This window comes from Electrona antarctica (assembly GCF_951216825.1).
Source record: "Electrona antarctica genome assembly, chromosome: 9".
Lineage (NCBI taxonomy): Eukaryota > Metazoa > Chordata > Actinopteri > Myctophiformes > Myctophidae > Electrona > Electrona antarctica.
In genome coordinates, this window is record NC_136790.1 from 3,216,595 (window position 1) to 3,238,337 (window position 21,743).

Sequence of the window (21,743 nt, forward strand, 5' to 3'; positions counted from 1 at the left end):
GTTATAATGGGAGACAGCCAGCATATACCAGGTTAGAGGTCACCGCTGCTAGCCTGGCTAATAAGCCAGACTCAAATCACACTGTCGTGTGGTATTTGAGTCTGGAGATGCTGTGTATGGATCTTGTTTCCCGGGGGGCGGTTTCAAACATTTTCTCTTTTTTGGTTAGAGCTACTGTCAGTCAAAGGTCTCAAGCATTGAACGTCACTGTCCCAAAGCCCGCCCATATTGCATACCGTGTCCCGATTGGCCACACCAGTTCTCTAGTGTAGGAAATGGGCGTACAATTGAGCCTCTCCAGACCGTAATCCGCCGGCAGGCAATTCTTATTTTGCCAACTGCTGATTCGGTCTGGCTTATTAGCCAGGCTAGGTCACCGCTGCTGCACAACATCCTGGCAACATCTTTTGTATATAATCTGTGTAGGGCAGTACCTTCAATTACTGTAATATCAACCCTGATTAACCAGCAGTGGCAAAATAATCATTCTTATTTTATACTAGATATGCTATATCAAGTATACTGACATGCCTGTGACCTGCGAAAATAGCAGATCTACAAAAGGTCAAGAGCTTGTAGATCTGCTATTTTCACTTACACTTCACAGTTACATTAAGTGGAATTTCTTTTGTTTTCATTTTATTCTTGGAATTATATTGAAGAATTGTTTTAATTATTTTTTTTTATCCATTTTGGGCGGGAACCCCTTTTGGTGTTAGCATTATGTTATGCTTTAGCTATTGAAAAATAGCAGATCTACAAGCTCATAGCGCGCCACCGAGTGGCGCGCTACGAGCTTGTAGGTCTGCTATTTTTGAAAAATCGAAGAACCACTGACATAGAAACATAGCTTTCTCAGAAAACTGTCAGGATGTGGAAGACATTTTTAGAAACTGTTCCCAGGTCAAAATGGGTTAATATCTTTAAAAAGAAATCTCTGAATAGTTTTGCAAAAATATTGCAGTGTCACCACCATTCAGGTGTGTCTGCCCCCCAGCTGCTGTGATGAAGCACCTGATTTAGGTTGAGCCCCCTACAGTGTATGGGGAAGTGTGCTGGGAAACCTCTACAGATAGGGGAGTATAGGGCTTTAGGTTGAGCCCCCTACAGTGTATGGGGAAGTGTGCTGGGAAACCTCTACAGATAGGGGAGTATAGGGCTTTAGGTTGAGCCCCCTACAGTGTATGGGGAAGTGTGCTGGGAAACCTCTACAGAGAGGGGAGTATAGGGCTTTAGGTTGAGCCCCCTACAGTGTATGGGGGAAGTGTGCTGGGAAACCTCTACAGAGAGGGGAGTATAGGGCTTTAGGTTGAGCCCCCTACAGTGTATGGGGGAAGTGTGCTGGGAAACCTCTACAGATAGGGGAGTATAGGGCTTTAGGTTGAGCCCCCTACAGTGTATGGGGGAAGTGTGCTGGGAAACCTCTACAGATAGGGGAGTATAGGGCTTTAGGTTGAGCCCCCTACAGTGTATGGGGGAAGTGTGCTGGGAAACCTCTACAGAGAGGGGAGTATAGGGCTTTAGGTTGAGCCCCCTACAGTGTATGGGGGAAGTGTGCTGGGAAACCTCTACAGATAGGGGAGTATAGGGCTTTATTCCTGTGGGCTTTCCTGTGCTGAAAAGAGGGGTTCATGTGGATACAGGTCTGCATTTAAGAGTTTGTGTGCGTGCGTGCGTGCGTGCGTGCGTGCGTGCGTGCGTGCGTGCGTGCGTGCGTGCGTGTGTGCGTGCGTGCATGCGTGCGTGCGTGCGTGCGTGCGTGCGTGCGTACGTGCGTGCGTGCGTGCGTGCGTGCGTGTGTCTCTCTCGGAGGTCTCTGCAATTTCTCTTACAGCGCTATTTCTGCTGAGTGCACTTTTCCACGGTGGCCTAGTCGATACCCTTGCCTTTTAAAGGAGAGCTATCAATAGCAGTTTCCTCCATCAAGGTGTACATATAGTGTCAGCACATCCTGGCAGATCTGTCAGCACTCTGAGAACTCTATTGCCAAAATTATTTTGCGATTGTTATCGTGGAATTCGGAGGCTTTTGGTTAGCACTGCAGTGACAACACATTGTGTAGTTACAGCGATTTCTGCTAAAGTGTGCTAGGGGGGGGGGGGTGGCTGGACAGGTTTGCAGGCACTCAACTTCGATGCATGCCAGGACTGGCCCCACAGAAGCACTGTGGGCATCAACTATTTTTTATTAAGACTGTGAAAATGTATTCTTTAACCATTTTTCACCTCAGAACGGGGGCAATTATTTTCGAGAAACAGGGGAAGGGCTTTTACCATGTACAGAAAATAGTGGGAATAGACAATCTATTCTACAAGATCCCGTAGCGCCACATTGAACTAAGATCCCGTAGCGCCACATTGAACTAAGATCCCGTAGCGCCACATTGAACTAAGATCCCGTAGCGCCACATTGAACTAAGATCCCGTAGCGCCACATTGAACTAAGATCCCGTAGCGCCACATTGAACTAAGATCCCGTAGCGCCACATTGAACTAAGATCCCGTAGCGCCACATTGAACTAAGATCCCGTAGCGCCACATTGAACTAAGATCCCGTAGCGCCACATTGAACTAAGATCCCGTAGCGCCACATTGAACTAAGATCCCGTAGCGCCACATTGGACTAAGATCCCGTAGCGCCACATTGAACTAAGATCCCGTAGCGCCACATTGAACTAAGATCCCGTAGCGCCACATTGAACTAAGATCCCGTAGCGCCACATTGAACTAAGATCCCGTAGCGCCACATTGAACTTGTAGATTTTCTATTTTTTCAAATTTAGAAATGTAGCATTTTCTTTAACCTATTTAGAACTGATAGTAAGAGAAATCTATGAAAATCTTGGAACTAAATCGTTACCAAGACATTTCTTCACCAATGTGTTTCTAAAGGTGTCTAATAACATAAAAGTTTGAAATTCAACTCCTGTGGGAAATTGAGTTATTAGCATAATATGTGATATATACCCATAACATCCTATATAAGGCAAAAAAGTCCAAATTTCATCATTCTTTAAGTAGCATGTGACATATGAAACTAGGGGGTTTTCATGATTCTGAATCCATTCCAAGCATTAGTTTTGCACAAAAAACACTCCTTGGGGGGAAAACGGCCTCACAAACGTGATGAGGTCAGCACATTTGGTCAAGTGGATATGGCCTAATTTAGCCCAAGGAGTGTTTTTTGTGCAAAACTAATGCTTGGAATGGATTCAGAATCATGAAAACCCCCTAGTTTCATATGTCACATGCTACTTAAAGAATGATGAAATTTGGACTTTTTTGCCTTATATAGGATGTTAAGGGTATGGTCACATATTATGCTAATAACTCAATTTCCCACGGGAGTTGAATTTCAAACTTTTAGTATATGTTATTAGACACCTTTAGAAACACATTGGTGAAGAAATATCTTGGTAACGATTTAGTTCCCAGATTGGTCAAATACCTGATAAAATGCCCTTACTATGAGGTCGATTCTAAAAACGTACTGAACTAAGTTTTCTGAAAATGTTCAAATATTAATTAAAAAGGGGTTCCCGTCCGTGAATAAACATCTTGGCAAAAATGGTATCCCCCAAAATAGGGATGTCTGCAGAGGGTTAAGCTCTACATTATGTTTCATAATTGAAATATTGTGTACTTTGCAGATAGCATTGGCAAATCATATTGATGAACTAATAACTTGCTCCAGGTCTATCAGTGGAGTATTGAATTGTGACTCGAAAATAAATAAATAAATGCATACATAAAAATAATAATACAAAAAAACCTGTCAGATTGGAGCATTTCATATTTTTGGTCAAAGGGCACATTGACTTCCTACTGGCCATTAAGAATCTGGCCATTAACCCATTCTGGGCGGGAACCCCTTTTGGTGTTTTAAACATTGTTATAATTTAGCTATTGAAAAATAGAAGATCTACAAGCTCATAGCGCTCCACCGAGTGGCGCGCTATGAACTTGTAGGTCTGCTATTTTAGAAAAATCGTTAAAATGTGCCTCAAATCTTTCAGAAAATTGTCATGATTTAGAAAACATTTTTTTTTTAATTTCGATGACAGGCCTGAATAGGTTAAGAATCTGGCCATTAGAAATTAGGGGGACATTTAGTCTTCTCAGCACAAAAAAAACATGTTTTGTACCATCTATCTCTATCTGGGCAGTAATTGCCACCATTAGTCTGGGCTCCTGCTCTTTGACAGATAGCTTTCATTAAACCCGTTGCATGGAACCATGAAAGGAACTATATAAAACAATGTCAAAGCACCATGACAACCATGAATGTAGGCCTCGGTAAAGCACCATGACAACCATGAATGTAGGCCTCGGTAAAGCACCATGACAACCATGAATGTAGGCCTCGGTTTCATGTTGAAAGTCCTTGTGACATTTCACTGTATATTGCTTGGTATTTATAGCACATACTGTCTGTCTAGTTAGATTTTTCCACATTCATTCTTTTTTTCGTCTTTGACTCTGTCCTTACTCTTCTATCTTCTGACTGTATCAATCAATCAATCAACTTTAATGGTAAATGGTGCATTTATATAGCGCCTTTATCCAAGGCGCTTTACATAGATTGTGCATTACATTCACCCATTCACACACACATTCATACACCGATTGCAGCGGAAGCCATGCAAGGTACCAACCAGCACATCGGGAGCAATTTGGGGTTCAGTGTCTTGCCCAAGGACACTTCGACATGTAGACAGGAGGAGCCGGGATTGGAACCGCCGACCCATGGATCATTGGACGACCTGCTCTACCTCCTGAGCCACAGCCTCCCAGACCCATGGATCATTGGACGACCTGCTCTACCTCCTGAGCCACAGCCTCCCAGACCCATGGATCATTGGACGACCTGCTCTACCTCCTGAGCCACAGCCTCCCAGACCCATGGATCATTGGACGACCTGCTCTACCTCCTGAGCCACAGCCTCCCAGACCCATGGATCATTGGACGACCTGCTCTACCTCCTGAGCCACAGCCTCCCAGACCCATGGATCATTGGACGACCTGCTCTACCTCCTGAGCCACAGCCTCCCAGACCCATGGATCATTGGACGACCTGCTCTACCTCCTGAGCCACAGCCTCCCAGACCCATGGATCATTGGACGACCTGCTCTACCTCCTGAGCCACAGCCTCCCAGACCCATGGATCATTGGACGACCTGCTCTACCTCCTGAGCCACAGCCGCCCAGACCCAGGGATCATTGGACGACCTGCTCTACCTCCTGAGCCACAGCCGCCCCAGGGCCCCAGGGCCCCAGCCGCCCCAGACAAGATGCTGTAAAGGCATACCGTACCACCAGTGTGTATTTGCCCAACCATACAACATGCATGCAGATACAGTCAGGAGCCAAGTGCTTTGAGTGCTATCTAATGAATGGTAATCTGTTCTGAGCAGAATGGCTTTGGGCCCTAAGGCCAGGTGCATATGGCAGGGAGCAACGTGGATGCTGGAGCCAGTGGTGGGCGATTTGTTTATTGATAGAGTGCTGCTGCTCCTTTTATGACCTAGGGACACGCAGGGCTCCACCAGTATGGTCAGCACAATGTCCACACAGTTCTGAAGAACAGACCTAGGGACACGCAGGGCTCCACCAGTATGGTCAGCACAATGTCCACACGGTTCTGAAGAACAGACCTAGGGACAGGCCTAGGGACACGCAGGGCTCCACCAGTATGGTCAGCACAATGTCCACACGGTTCTGAAGAACAGGCCTATAGGGACAGACCTAGGGACACGCAGGGCTCCACCAGTATGGTCAGCACAATGTCCACACGGTTCTGCAGAACAGACCTAGGGACAGACCTAGGGACACGCAGGGCTCCACCAGTATGGTCAGCACAATGTCCACACAGTTCTGAAGAACAGGCCACGCCAGGAGAGACCTAGGGACACGCAGGGCTCCACCAGTACGGTCAGCACAATGTCCACACAGTTCTGAAGAACAGGCCTAGGGACAGACCTATAGGACACGCAGAGCTCCACCAGTACGGTCAGCACAATGTCCACACAGTTCTGAAGAACAGGCCTAGGGACAGACCTACTGTAGGGACATGCAGAGCTCCACCAGTATGGTCAGCACAATGTCCACACAGTTCTGAAGAACAGGCCTAGGGACACGCAGGGCTCCACCAGTATGGTCAGCACAATGTCCACACAGTTCTGAAGAACAGACCTAGGGACACGCAGGGCTCCACCAGTACGGTCAGCACAATGTCCACACGGTTCTGAAGAACAGACCTAGGGACACGCAGGGCTCCACCAGTATGGTCAGCACAATGTCCACACGGTTCTGAAGAACAGACCTAGGGACACGCAGGGCTCCACCAGTACGGTCAGCACAATGTCCACACGGTTCTGAAGAACAGGCCTAGGGACAGACCTAGGGACACGCAGGGCTCCACCAGTACGGTCAGCACAATGTCCACACAGTTCTGAAGAACAGGCCTAGGGACAGACCTACTGTAGGGACATGCAGAGCTCCACCAGTACGGTCAGCACAATGTCCACACAGTTCTGAAGAACAGGCCTAGGGACAGACCTACTGTAGGGACATGCAGAGCTCCACCAGTACGGTCAGCACAATGTCCACACAGTTCTGAAGAACAGGCCACGCCAGGAGAGACCTGAGGGGGAAACAAACGCAGGTATGAGATTCATCTGGGCAGCACTAGATCTGGCGCCGTATGCACCGTACGTCGCTTCAGGGAATGGAGACGGATGGAAGGCAGAGAGAGATTTGCATTCAGGCAAGCTTCACACTCCAGGCTGTGCTCTGCCCCCCCCCCCCCCCCCCCCCCCCCCCCCCCTCTGCCCCCCAGGGGATGTAATTTGCTTTTAAAAACGATTCTCTCCCTCAGCTATATGCGTATATGACTCACCGGGGCTGGTAGGCGTGCGTGAGTTCAGATGGGGGCGTGCTAAAGATATGCGCCTGGATCGATAGGAGCACTCGTTTTTCGGTGCAAGGCGGGGCAAGCGGGGGGGCTTTGATGTCTCCGCGGTTCAAGCGGAGCGCACTAGTCTGCTGGCGGCCGACAGCCAGGTGCAGAGTGCTGTCAGTGCTCAGTGTGACTTGTGACACATGAATGCGCCGATGTCTAAAAGATAAGGCAGCAGTATTGTTTTGGCCGAGTGGTAAATAGACTTCCTCATAGGCTCTATCTGCAGCTTATAGACTTCCTCATAGGCTCTATCTGCAGCTTATAGACTTCCTCATAGGCTCTATCTGCAGCTTATAGACTTCCTCATAGGCTCTATCTGCAGCTTATGGTAAATAGACTTCCTCATAGGCTCTATCTGCAGCTTATAGACTTCCTCATAGGCTCTATCTGCAGCTTATGGTAAATAGACTTCCTCATAGGCTCTATCTGCAGCTTATGGTAAATAGACTTCCTCATAGGCTCTATCTGCAGCTTATGGTAAAGTGGTAAATAGACTTCCTCATAGGCTCTATCTGCAGCTTATGGTAAAGTGGTAAATAGACTTCCTCATAGGCTCTATCTGCAGCTTATGGTAAAGTGGTAAATAGACTTCCTCATAGGCTCTATCTGCAGCTTATGGTAAAGTGGTAAATAGACTTCCTCATAGGCTCTATCTGCAGCTTATGGTAAATAGACTTCCTCATAGGCTCTATCTGCAGCTTATAGACTTCCTCAGGCTCTATCTGCAGCTTATGGTAAATAGACTTCCTCATAGGCTCTATCTGCAGCTTATAGACTTCCTCAGGCTCTATCTGCAGCTTATGGTAAAGTGGTAAATAGACTTCCTCATAGGCTCTATCTGCAGCTTATAGACTTCCTCAGGCTCTATCTGCAGCTTATGGTAAATAGACTTCCTCATAGGCTCTATCTGCAGCTTATGGTAAATAGACTTCCTCAGGCTCTATCTGCAGCTTATGGTAAAGTGGTAAATAGACTTCCTCATAGGCTCTATCTGCAGCTTATAGACTTCCTCAGGCTCTATCTGCAGCTTATGGTAAATAGACTTCCTCATAGGCTCTATCTGCAGCTTATAGACTTCCTCAGGCTCTATCTGCAGCTTATGGTAAAGTGGTAAATAGACTTCCTCAGAGGCTCTATCTGCAGCTTATGGTAAAGTGGTAAATAGACTTCCTCATAGGCTCTATCTGCAGCTTATGGTAAATAGACTTCCTCATAGGCTCTATCTGCAGCTTATGGTAAAGTGGTAAATAGACTTCCTCATAGGCTCTATCTGCAGCTTATGGTAAAGTGGTAAATAGACTTCCTCATAGGCTCTATCTGCAGCTTATAGACTTCCTCAGGCTCTATCTGCAGCTTATAGACTTCCTCATAGGCTCTATCTGCAGCTTATGGTAAATAGACTTCCTCATAGGCTCTATCTGCAGCTTATGCGGTTGAAGGTTATTTGGGTGAAGAGTTGAAATGTTTATTTTTGTGTACAGCCAAATGGGATCTGATGTATGTGAACCATATATGCATTTGCAACAAATTCTTTGTTTCAGACTGTGTGGAGCGTGATATGGTGGACTACTAGCTTGTCAGCATTGTCGAAAATGACCATATGAGCTTGTAGATCTGCTTTTTTCCCGCTATTTTAGAAATTCTTTGAAAACTTGGACAATGGACAAATGTTTGCCTACAATCACATGCCCAAAATAGGGACAGTATATTGAAGGTGGCTAAGACAAGTATTTTAAAGTCAGTTCAGTGACTGTTGTATGATTCTTGAAATGTGTCTGAAATGTTTTAACTTGGCATTTTGCCGTTGCTGATTCGATCCCCTGCTTTGACAGGTGGGTGTTTTCCAGTTGTGTTCTGGTGCCTGGAACACAAGGTGGGCTGGTATTACATCCACTGGAAGGTGGGCTGGTATTACATCCGCGGCATTCAAAGTGCCATTTTATTGAGCAAGTTTTATTGACAGTGCATGCCATCCATGCATGCACATATAATGCTATATGTATCTAGAGCAAATTAATTTTCTATCTACGCGAAAATGTATACATTCCAATCATGTGTCTTTGTGCGTGTGATCTGCTAGAGATGGATTCCTCTTCCTCTCTGGCTTATGTCTAATGTATGCTTCGTCGTATGACGATGTCTTCTCGTGAGGCTGAAAATGGCAAAAATCGACACGCCGCATATATGATGCGTTGTGAGTGTGTAGATCAGCAATTTTCGCTCGGGGACACTTACTGTCTCATATGACATAATCGCTCTATAATTATTTGGGTGCACTGCTGGTCTATCTCACCGTTTGCTGCTCTCCCCAAACCATAAAAGGGCAGGAACAGAGTAACGATCCACAAATAGACTGTATGTAAGAGTCAAGAGTTTCAGTTCATAAACATTATAGCAACCATAGCATCAGTTTATTTCAAGAATAACAATAAGGAAAGTATACAGATTGACGGAAATGGGTGGAAGTACACTTTGCGGTTTTGAAGGTGCTGTGTGTACCTGGGTCCTATTTCTTTTCAAATGTTTTTTTTTTTGGCTTTCGCCTTTATTTTATATTTTTTATAGAGGGACAGACAGTAGGCTGACAGGAAATGGGGAGAGAGATGGGGGGGGGGGGGGGGGGGGAGTGACATGCGGGAGTCGAACCCGCGGCACACTGCCAGACTGGATGTACCAGCCAAGGTGCCTGGACCGCTGAGCCACGACAGTATGTATATGTACAATATATACTAGACTATCGAGTGTATATATATATATATATATACACACACACACACACACACACACACACACACACACACACACACACACACACAGTGTACTCAAAACTTTATACTGTATATGCAGGCATAGTTTTGCGCGTGTGTGTGACGTGGGGGGGGGGGGGGGGGGGTTGAATGGGGTGGTTGTTCAATACAATGCTGTATTTACACGCGTTATTGTGCTTTATGTAGCATGGCCTGCTCATCTGATAGATGGCTGATAGATGGATGGCTTGTCATCTTGACTGGCTTGCTTCTGCCGTGGCACCGCTAGCCTTGCTTGGGGATGTTTATTAATGGGAGAACAGATTTAATTACAGTAGACGGGGCTCGCCCCCACACTTCATATCCTGCCATATCATCAGTCATGTTGCGGGGGAGGGAGGGCTGTCCCTCAGAGGCAACAGTCATCAGCACAACGCCATGTGATCTACAGTAGCCGCGTCAACAAAGATTTCCCCCTGTGATGTCAGGATGAGCTTTTAATAGCTTTAGGTCCAGGGATGCTTCCTTTGAATTAGAATTACGGGTGATTATCCCATTCTGGGCGGGAACCCCTTTTGGTGTTTCAAGCATTAGGTTATAGTTTAGCTATTGAAAAATAGCAGATCTACAAGCTCATAGCGCGCCACCGAGTGGCGCGCTAGCATAGAGTACACTGGGTTCCCCCCTCCTGCTCCCATCTGGGAACTCTCAGGCAGACTAGATGCTCCGGCCACAAAACGGCCTGGCCAATCAGCGGCAGCTAGAGGCGGGATCAAGGCAGCACTGCGTATGCCTTGATCCCTGGAACTACATATTTTCAGATGGGGGTCGGCGGCATATTACATATAATTGTTGGGGTCCTTGACATGAAATATTGAGAACCACTGATACAGAAACATGAGGTTTTTCAGATTTCTTTTTTTTTTAAAAGACATTTTTTAAACTTCGACGTCAGGCCTAAATGAGTTATACCAAGCTGCAGACGCGGCCCAGTAATGAGTTGCCAGATCTCAGGGTCGAGTTGAGAAAGTCTGGAGTAACAAGCGATGTGGTTATTGTGGTAGGCGTGAATCTGTTGTTGTACCGACTGCCGTCACACCAACAACAAGGTCCTCTGGAATGAGATGATCGCTGCTGCTTAAGCTACAGTCGCAGCCCCCTCTCCTCCTCCTACACGGCTCCCCCTCTCCTCCTCCAGCCCCCTCTCCTCCTCCTACACGGCAGCCCCCTCTCCTCCTCCTACACGGCAGCCCCCTCTCCTCCTCCTACACGGCAGCCCCCTCTCCTCCTCCTACACGGCAGCCCCCTCTCCTCCTCCTACACGGCAGCCCCCTCTCCTCCTCCTACACGGCAGCCCCCTCTCCTCCTCCTCCTCCTCTCCTCCTCCTCCTCTCCTCCCCTCCTCCTCCCCCTCTCCTCCTCCTACACGGCAGCCCCCTCTCCTCCTCCTACACGGCAGCCCCCTCTCCTCCTCCTCTCCTCCTCCTCCTCCTCCTGTCCTCCCCTCCTCCTCCCCCTCTCCTCCTCCTACACGGCTGGCACATTCCTCCGTTGATAACAGAACCTTGTGCGTGCATTTTTACCCCGTTGTCCACATTCTGATCTGATCTATAACATTTTATTCATAACATTTGCCGAAAATAACAGACTTGCAAGCTCTGCTACTTTTGCTATTTGACATTTGGTATAGATGGAAAAAAGGTATGGGACTTAGTGTAGAGCCCTGGGGGACACAAACAAGGAAATGCTGTAAGGTGTTAGTGGTTAACCCATTTACGCCTAAAAAATGTCTTCTAAATCACAGTTTTCTGAAATACCTACGTTTCTTTCTATATCTGTGGTGCTCAATATTTCATGTCAAGGACCCTAAAAATTCTATGTAATTGGCCGCCGACCCACATCTGAAAATATGTTGTTCCAGGGACCTCCCAGAAGCAAAGATTTTAGTTAAAAACGATTTTTCAAAAATAGCAGATCTACAAGCTCTCGGTGCCGCGCTATGAGCTTGTAGATCTGCTATTTTTCAATAGCTAAAGTATAACACAATGATTAAAACACCAAAACGGGTTCCCGTTCAGAATGGGTTAAAGTTCAATTGTAAGTAAGGTCATAATTTAAAAAAAGAAATGCTGATCTAAGAAAATTGAAAAGTTTGCACACTATCTCGCTTCAATGACTTTATTCTGCTCTGAAGACTAGCAGAGTGCTCGTCGAAACGTCACCACTCACTCAGGTAGATCATCAAAGTGAGCTACAGTGTGCAAACTATTATATTTTCTTTTATCTTCATCTCCTTTGAAGCTCAGCACCTGCCTTTTGTGGATATGCGTGGCCTCCTTTGATCCTCGATGAGAATAGCTGATCTATTCTATAGTGTTGTGAGCTTGCAGATCAGCTATTTTCATTGTGTTCGAATGTTTTTGAAAATTCTTGAAAATCTATAGGGGATGCCAGGTTGAAAGTGGTTAAATACATATTTGTGCACAGAGGCAGCCATTTGTTAGGTCTTCATTCATTCACTAAACCTGTATTGATGCTGTAAAAATAGTTCAGACAAGTCTTTATTGTACTTGTTGTTGTACCTGGCAGCCAAGCTAATGTCTCTGACACTAGCTAGTTTATACACCCCCTTGTAGCTTGTGACAGCTGAAATAAAGTGTCACAGTAGTGGTGTGGCAAGCCTTACATTACAAATTGAACTTCAACACTTTGCTACGTCTGTATGTGTCATTGTGTCAGGCCAAGACCTAGACTAGTTGAGGTCCCCGGTGACACCACAGAATGTAAAAGTGCACCACAAAAGAGCATGTCACTGCTGTCGCAGCAACGGGGCGGTGGTGGCTCAGGGGTAGAGTGCCTGGATGGGAACCGCAAGGTTGCCAGTTCGAACCCGGGCTCCCCCAGAGTTAGTGTTGAAGTGTCCTTGAGCAAGACACTGAACCCCTAATTGCTCCCGATGTGCTAGTTGGTGCCTTGCACGGTTTCCGCTGCCATCGGTGTATGAATGTGTGTGTGAATGGGTGAATGTAAATCTCTGTAAAGCGCCTTGGATAAAGGTGCTATATAAATGCACCATTTACCATTTAACATGAAAACACCAGTCATCTGGCTCTAAAGAATACCAGTAAATTGTAGCCTTATCCTTCTTGCCGTAGTCACGGTTACAGATGTGTCCTATGATCTGAGCAACACATTAGCAATGTATTAATCACTTAACCCATTTTGGGCGGGAACCCCTTTTGGTGTTAGCATTATGTTATGCTTTAGCTATTGAAAAATAGCAGACCTACAAGCTCATAGCGCGCCACCGAGTGGCGTGCTATGAGCTTGTAGGTCTGCTATTTTTGAAAAATCGACTGAACATAGAAACATAGCTTTTTCAGAAAACTGTCAGGATGTAGAAGACATTTTTTAGAATCTGATCTCAGGTCAAAATGGGTTTTAAACCCTAGTTGACCGGGGTCCCCCAGGGCCCTCAACTTATTCTTTCATTACCTCTACACAAATCTCTAAGGCGAAAATAGACGATCTACAAGCGCACAACGTGTAGAACTTATAGAGCTCAGTCCATTAGTCCAATCAGTCCAGTCATATATTTTTATATACAATAGAAAATAAAATACACATGAGCTCCCATACACCTATTGTAAATATTTTGTATTTGTGTAATCTCTGAGATGCTAACTACTGTATGTTGAAACTGTTGAAGCCCCTGTTAACACTTTCTATGAAGCCCTTGTCTATAATGGATTATAAACATACTTGTAATGGATTATAATCAGTTTATATTTCAGCACTATATAATTATTGTTATCTATATTCTTAATGCTATGAACACATTATAAAGCATTTTACTATTACTTATTAGGTCAATTATCAAGTCAAGTAAATATTTAATTGCTGGACACATTTTTTTAAAGGATCATAATAGTATGTATTCTAATTCTCAGTTGTCATTAATACTTTTGTAAAGCATTATGGTCACTGTTGTAATGCCTTACATTGTGATTATTAAGTCACTAGAAGTGGTCACTGGGTTTTTTAATCCATTCTGGAGGGGAACCCCTTTTGGTGTTTTAACTAAGCATGTTGTTATACTTTAGCTATTGAAAAATAGCAGCTACGAGCTTGTAGGTCTGCTATTTTTGAAAAATCGTGAAAATGCAGCACAAATCTTTGAATATATGTGACTAAATTTGACTGAGGGACTGCCATTGGATTTTTTTGAATTTTCATTCTTTTCATGTCATATGAAAGCAGGGAATCATGGCTTCAAATTGACATATTGGTTGTTCAGTTTGACCCACCAGTTTTGGAGATATGGCTTATAGAGTAATGTCTTGCAGAAAACAGCGAGTTGAGAAAACAGGCTTGAAAGGTTCACTTCTGTGGTCTCTAACATTACACCTAGCTACATGTTTGGGCATTTATTTCATATTTACAGAATACTTTCAGAATACTTTTTTTTATTTCGACGTCAGGCCTTTAAGTAAACTAATGACCTTCCTGGAGGTGTAGGCAGAATTTTATTTTATGTGTCGTTCTTGCATAGATTAAATGCTATTGTTTCACTTTACTTAAAGCACTCAATTACCACTTAAGGCAGCTACGTACAGTACTCCAAGTCTCCAAATGAATCCACCCACCCACCAAACCGGGTGGGTGGATGGATTACTACAAATGTACGTCACTGAGTAGCAGTGATACGTGGTTTTGATTGATTGATTGAAGAATTTATTAACAGTTTGCAGAATTACAGTACATTTCAAGCACAAACTCAATACAAAGGCTGTTAACTGTGAGTGGACGACCCAATTAAGCATTACACTTGTTTCCAATAGGGTCCACCATGTTCAAATCATCAAAACATTTAGAGACGTACAAATAGACACTTCTATAGACAGAACAGGAATTCATCATAAAGGAGGTAAAAAGGGAAAAGAAACATATACAGTGAGGGGAAAAAAAGGGGTGGGGGGGATTCACGTTCAGCTCCGTTAATTTGTTTGTTTTCCTTGGAGGAGCTGCGTTGGGTCCCCAAGTCGGCTCCGTGGACGTACCTTGAGTTGGCTGTGTGGCCGTGACCGTCTCTTGTGTTGTCCTTGCGTTGGGTCCCCAAGTCGGCTCAGTGGCCATACCTTGAGTTGGCTGTGTGGCCGCGACCGTCTCTTGTGTTGTCCTTGCGTTCGTGTTTGAGGGATTCCGATTTTACAGGGGCCAGTTTCGAATTGCAGCCGTCCGTAGGTGCCCTTTGAGAGCGGTTTTGAAAGAGTCAAGGGATTCGCATGTCTTAACTCTTTGAGAGTTTCATGGATTTCTATATAGTTTTTAGACTTCTCTATGGCAGAATGGCGTTTTTGAATGATTTATTGAAAATTCTCTGTTGTGAATGTGTGACAACGAAAGACCTTCAGAGAAAGCTTGGCTTGTCTGCTTCCAGGAAAAAAATGAACTGAGTTGATAAAATGTTTAGTTTTTGTGTTGGAAGCCATTTAAAAGAGCCTGCATTTACACTGGGTAGTGTTTCTAGGACAACAAAAAAAGTTATGCCCGGTTGAAGTTTTATTTTCTAAATAACTTTTTTTCTGCTGGGCGTACATAGCCATGCAATATCTCATTTTAAAGGGTGAGTTGTCTAGTTCAATTAAAATAAAATAAAAAGTTTCTCACATGTACCACTGTAGATATTTTGCCATCTATAAATAGCATGGTCAGTCATGATCAATCTGACCTATCCAGCTAAAAGTCCCCCTAGCTCTGAAATGGAACATCATATAAACTCAATTCTTTTTTGGGGTAAAATTAGACATTCTAACGCACATTTTGATATATACCATGTTTACATAGTCTTACCAGTACCTTGTCTATTCATGCATGTATCTCAAAAACCTGTTGTGAAGAAACAGTTTTGATAAAAAAACACATCCAAGGACATTGTTTTGATATGACTTTGTGCCCATGATATGTATCAAAATATAGACTTGAATGTATACTGTATTATAACAAAAAATTGGGTTCTTACCATCTACCGTTACAGAGTAAATCACAGTTGAAACTCGCTTAGTCAAACCATAAACCTCAGAATAGTGAACAAAATAGCTATGACAGGTCTAACTCATTGTAAAAGCGTCTTTTATTTTTTATGACTACTAACATAATACAATTATAATAAATATTACAGAAAATAAATAGGCCTACATACAAAACAGTTGTCCCCAAACTCCCCAGTGTCCCCAAACCACTGCATTCCAGTTGTTCTTGACGGTGTGTGTGTGTGTAGGCTAAATTTAAAAAAAACAACAACTGAAATGAATGAATGCATCCGGTTCAGTGTCGGAGAACTCCATCGCAGTCTTGACTCTTCGTCTTCATCATCATCATCCTCCTCCTCCTCCTCATCTGATGCCAGTTCTAAATATATAAAAATAAACATTTAGCTGTAGTCAGCCCGGCCAATAGCCAGTTGGGGGGGGGGGACGTAGGCTATCTGACATCATCGTCATCATCATCATCACACGGAGACACACTAAACAATGTACAATCATGATAGTATACAATATTCAATGAATGCGATTATCATGCAAGCTCAGACGTCAATGAAACGTCATACAGATCTTATATAATACGCTACTGTTAGCTTCACTCCCCGTCCCCCCTCCGATCCTTGTAGCAAGGTCATCAACAACCACGCGTTGCTTCAGTAAACGATGCATGTTTGTTCTCCGTCTTTGTAGACAGTAAATAAAAGGAGCGAACATTACTCTAAAGATCAGATCGCCTATAAGGCACGCTACAATATAAAATACTTGTACTGCCATGCGTGCATGCCTGCTACGATACATTTGTACTGCACCGACCAACCGATCGACACCAAACCCCCCCTCCAGCCATTACCCAGCACCAATGCACCAACCCCCCCATTAGCCAGCACCTTTGGTGCTGGCTAATGGCTGGGGGCCATCGTGGTGAGTCATTCTGGCGTCATGATCTGACTAGTAGTAGTAATTATCCAAGCATCTATTTGTAGCGATCATCTTATGATTTCTGATCACTATAGAAGGATCTACAATAAGATTACCTCAAAACATTCCGGGTTGATCGTCTTCTTCAATGGTTTCCCGGTATAGCTCATCGGACGACGATGGGGAGACGATGAAAAAAGGAGGGAGGGAGCAGCGAGTCTCGCTGTAAGCACTGGACCAGGGCTACTCCGCCTGGAGAAGGCGACTGGGACGCGTATGGATCAATACTACTACCACAAAACTCGCTCAAATAAATAGTACTGCTTTCAACTTTTTCTGCTAGAAAATCGCTCGGGCGAGACGGGTAAACAGGCAAAACAATGAAAACTATGAAGACTCCCTCTGCCCCCACTGTTTACAGGGGGTGGGACCAGCTTCCAATGGCAACACGTACACGTGTGTCACGTGACACGGGTTTTCTGGGTAATGTAGTTGGAATATAAGCTCAGGAATTTAAACAGCGCTTCGGAGCATATTAATATGTTTAGATTAATCAAAAACGGCGAAGACGCCAATTGGCGTCATTGATCATTTACGGAATTCTGATGAAGACGCCAATTGGCGTCTTTCATCTTCTAAGGGTTAATGACAGTTGGTTGGGCGTTCCACATTTTGGTGGCATAGGAGCGTGGTGAGGTGGTCCCCTCTGCACACACAGCTGTTTTTGAGTGGTGCAACCACTCCAAGGAACAGCAATGTCCGTGTTAACCTATGTGTTAACCTATGTGTTAACCTATGTGTTAACCTACGTGTTAACCTATGTGTTAACCTATGTGTGTGGCTATTAGCCTGGCTAATTAGTAATAACCCAGACTCAAATCACACAGGCAATTTATTTTCCCCAACGGCTGATTCGGTCTGGCTTATTAGCCAGGCTATGTTGCTGAGTACCAGTAGGGGCAAAAGTGGCGCTGTTGTGCCAGAAACAGAGAGAGAGAGAGATAGTGTTGCACTGTTGCCTAGTGCTAATTACAGAGAGAGAGAGAGAGAGGCAGGGGCAGGGGGAGTTGCACCACTCAGTTCACACAGGTGTGATTTATTTTTACTCTAGCACCCACCTATCCCTCCAATGGCTCCCAGGGGGGGTCGGGGGTCAACCCTAACCACGGAGCACGATGGCGTCTCATCAGTTCTGAACTTTAGACGGATAACCGTGTTTTGTGGGCGGATGGATTATTTTGGAGCATATCGCTGCCTTTTAGAATTATAATCAGAATTTGTTGTCTTTTATACCGATGTTCAACGAAATTAAAAGCTCTACTTTGAAGTGCAGGACCACATATGCACAGTGTGGGCTCAACAGCGTTCAACACTCATCATCATAATCACACTAATCCAATACGCTATGATGCTAGCCGAAAGAGAGAGAAAACAGTTATGTGACTGTTATTTGTTATATGAAGCATTATGGACTCAAGTACTTATGAGTGTACTTATAACTGTAATTATACAGTATAAGCAGATTTTTAATGCATTCTAAGTGTGAAATGTGGTTCTGGGCCTGACAATCAGTTTTCTCTCGGAACGCTGAATAGATTGGACCCAGAAACAGGTACACTGAGGCACAATGAGAGTAAACAAGTCCATGTGTATTAAACCACATGCAGGGACAAACGAGAGGGAAGGGAATGACACTTAACAATTTGTGTGCCCAAGACGTCCACAGATGTCCTGGGAATTACCCACAATTTTTTTTGTTGTGATTTTTTTTTTTTTTTTTTAATGTCAAAAATAACATTGTGCACCCTGGGTCACTATTTTAAAAATGTTGAAAGGGCACACAAAGCGTTAAATTATGGTCTTGAAGCATGTGATAGCTTAATTTCTCTCCCTAAATTCCAGGGAAGTTGAATTTTTAAAAGATTTTAACGGTTTTCCTACTGCAGTGCCAACATGGAATCCTGTCAGACTATAAGTGGTTTGTAGTCGAGGGTGTGTGAACACTTCCATGCAAATACAGACACACAGTATCCACCCCCTTTCCGCTCACAAAAATGTGCTTCTAATGAGGCATGAGCGCATCCCTCCTGCGCTCTATCAGTTTTAACTTTGCTGTTTGCTGTTTGGTCAACCTTTCCTCCAGGGTCTCCGAGCCAGTAACGACTGCAGCGGAAGGAGTTGTTGAGCTTGGTACCGACGCCTCACCCTCTACGGGAGACGGGGTTCCTTCTGGGGACCCTGCAACCGCTGCGGAGAAGACCTCACCCTCTACAGGAGACGGGTGTCCTTCTGGGGACCCTGCAACCGCTGCGGAGAAGACCTCACCCTCTACGGGAGACGGGTTTCCTTCTGGGGACCCTCATGCAACCGCTGCGGAGAAGACCTCACCCTCTACAGGAGACGGGTGTCCTTCTGGGGACCCTCATGCAACCGCTGCCTCACCCTCTACAGGAGACGGCTTTCCTTCTGGGGACCCTGCAACCGCTGCGGAGAAGAGAGAGGATTCCGACGAGTGCAGCAGAGATGCAGCCAAGGAGAACTCCAGCCTGAAGGACCATTCCTCTGAAGGTACACAACTGAACTATATATACAGTATAATACTGTATGAATGGTACTGTACATGCATGCTGTTAAGAGCTCAAGGGTCTCTATTTCAGCCACAAACTGATGTAACGCTCTTTCTTGAACCTGATGAAACATTATAGGTTCAAGAGTTTCTGATGAAACATGGTATGTTTCGTCAGTATCAAGCATACTCTTGCCGTGGTACCATGACGTATTACCCATTTTAAATCTGAGCAACAAGGGGAAACAAGAGCAGATAAAGTAGTAGAGAAAGTAGTAGAGAGAGTACAGATCGGACTAGGTAAGTGCAGAGGGTTAAGCCTTGCCGAGCCATGTGGCCATATCTCCTGTTTCTTCAGCGTGAGGCGGCTTGATGTGTAGGCATTCACTTCTAGTCATTTTTACTAGTTGACTAGTTGCCTAGTTTACTAGTCGACTAGTTGTTTAACTACCTATTATGTAAAAAAAAATAAAAAAAATAATACACTTTCTTTTTTTTTTTTTTTATAAATATTTGTACATTGAAAAACTGTGTACATGGTGACTATAACTATAATCTACCTGATCTTGAGGCCTACCAAATCGGGAAAAAATAAATAAACTTTATTTTTTTTATTTGTATCAACTAGTCAACTAGTACCAACAAGGTCGACTAGTGGATTTACTAGTCGACTAGTAAACTAGTCGACTAGTTGCTTAATGCCCTATACCGTGAGTACACTCGCAGGGACTTACACCCCAATCCAACCCTTGACGCGGCTGAGTGCCAAGCGGGAGAGGCTTTGGAATGACCCCGGCTGGGGAATCGAACCCCACCCTCCCAGCTGAGTGCCAAGCGGGGAGGCTTTGGAATGACCCGGCTGGGGAATCGAACCCCACCCTCCCAATCTCAGGGCGGACACTAGTCTAACCACATGAGCCACTGAGCTGGTGTTGATGGTATAGACCAGGGGTGGGCAACTTTGACGATGGAGAGGGCCACTATATTTCCACACTCACTCCCTAGTGCCATATATTACCGTCGTAGCAAAAATAGCCGATCTACAAGCTCAAAACGCTATTTTTTTGCTATTTTTGAATTAGAATCCTGGAAATTAACAGTTTTATGTAATTTCAAATGCCTTTAATTATACTTGTGTTGAGCAAATGAGCTACTAATTTAGACTGCAGTAATTCAAGCGGATCATGTTTAGCATGTTGTGGAATTGTAAACAGCTGAAACCAATACTATAATCAGTATTCTGACATTAACCTGAGGGCCACATTAAGTGAAGGTGGGGGCCGCATGTGGCCCCCGGGCCGCCAGTTGCCCACCCCTGGTATAGACTATAGACCAGGGGTGCCCAAAAGGTAGATCTACCAGTAGATCACAAAGGCTGTGCAGGTAGATCACATGACATGCCCCTAAAGAGTATTTCATTTAAATATATTGAAGAAAAAAAACGATAAAAAAAAAAATTCTCTCCCTCTATTTCCCATTCCAAGTGCATTTGTCGTATACTGTACAGAATGTAACACGAACTCTACTATTCCGAAGCCCCCTCAGGTACATATTTAAACTATTTTCAGCAATGGTATAATAATTGATTTGGTGGGTAGGGTAGATCTTGCCGAGCTGGTCATTTTGAAAGTAGCTCTCAAGTCAAAAAGTGTGGGCACCCCTGCTATAGACGCTTTAGGTTTAGGTGGTTAAAACGTATTCATTAGTTCCAGGAGAAATCCTCCGCTTGCAGAGTTCAGAGTTCAATAGAGTAATGTTCTGTCACACAGGTCTTTGATCTACAGCACAGTTTGTGGTTTGCTTGGCGAGGCTAGGTTTGTTTGAGCTTCATCAAAAGTGGCAAGAAAACCTTATTACACTCTTATTGGCTCTTATTATCTTAGTTCCTGTGAAGAAAAGAAAAGGGGCAGCATATTCCATGAACACACATACACTAACATGTATGTGCGTCTATGAAAATGTGCGCGCGTGCACACACACACACACACACACACACACACACACACACACACACACACACACACACACACACACACACACACACACACACACACACACACACACACACACAGGTGTATCTGCACAAAGATACACAAATGCACAACATACTACTGTACACACATTCCACACTCAACATGCTCACAAGCTCCACCGTGATTTGATTTCCACAACATGGACATGACATGAATCCAATTAATTCAGGATGAGGATCAATAGAGGACTATTTCCATGAAGGAAAATTGCTTTTGGATTTCGACCCAGTCAGCAAAGCCGTCGTTATTTGATGGCGGCTCGGTAAACAGACTTACAAAGGGATTCTGCTTGTGCTGCATGATATTTCCCCATGTCCTACTTCTCTACGCTCACACATAGCAGGCCGATGTTGTTGTTACGGTTAAAGCATTGTGTGCATTGTTTAAATTATTATTATCCCGTTTTTGGCGGGAACCCCTTTTGGTGTTAGCATTGTGTTATGCTTTAGCTATTGAAAAATAGCAGATCTACA

The 21,743-nt window shown here is 44.5% G+C and overlaps 1 protein-coding gene across 1 annotated transcript in view; it reads left to right on the plus strand.

Annotated features, from left to right (window-relative positions):
• Positions 1-21,743, plus strand: part of arhgef10la (Rho guanine nucleotide exchange factor (GEF) 10-like a) — a 306,255-nt gene that overhangs the window by 27,300 nt on the left and 257,212 nt on the right. Inside the window, exon 4 of the mRNA XM_079509721.1 lies at positions 18,815-19,239. Coding sequence (XP_079365847.1) covers positions 18,815-19,239 — 425 coding nt within the window. The remainder of the gene's footprint in view (positions 1-18,814; positions 19,240-21,743) is intronic.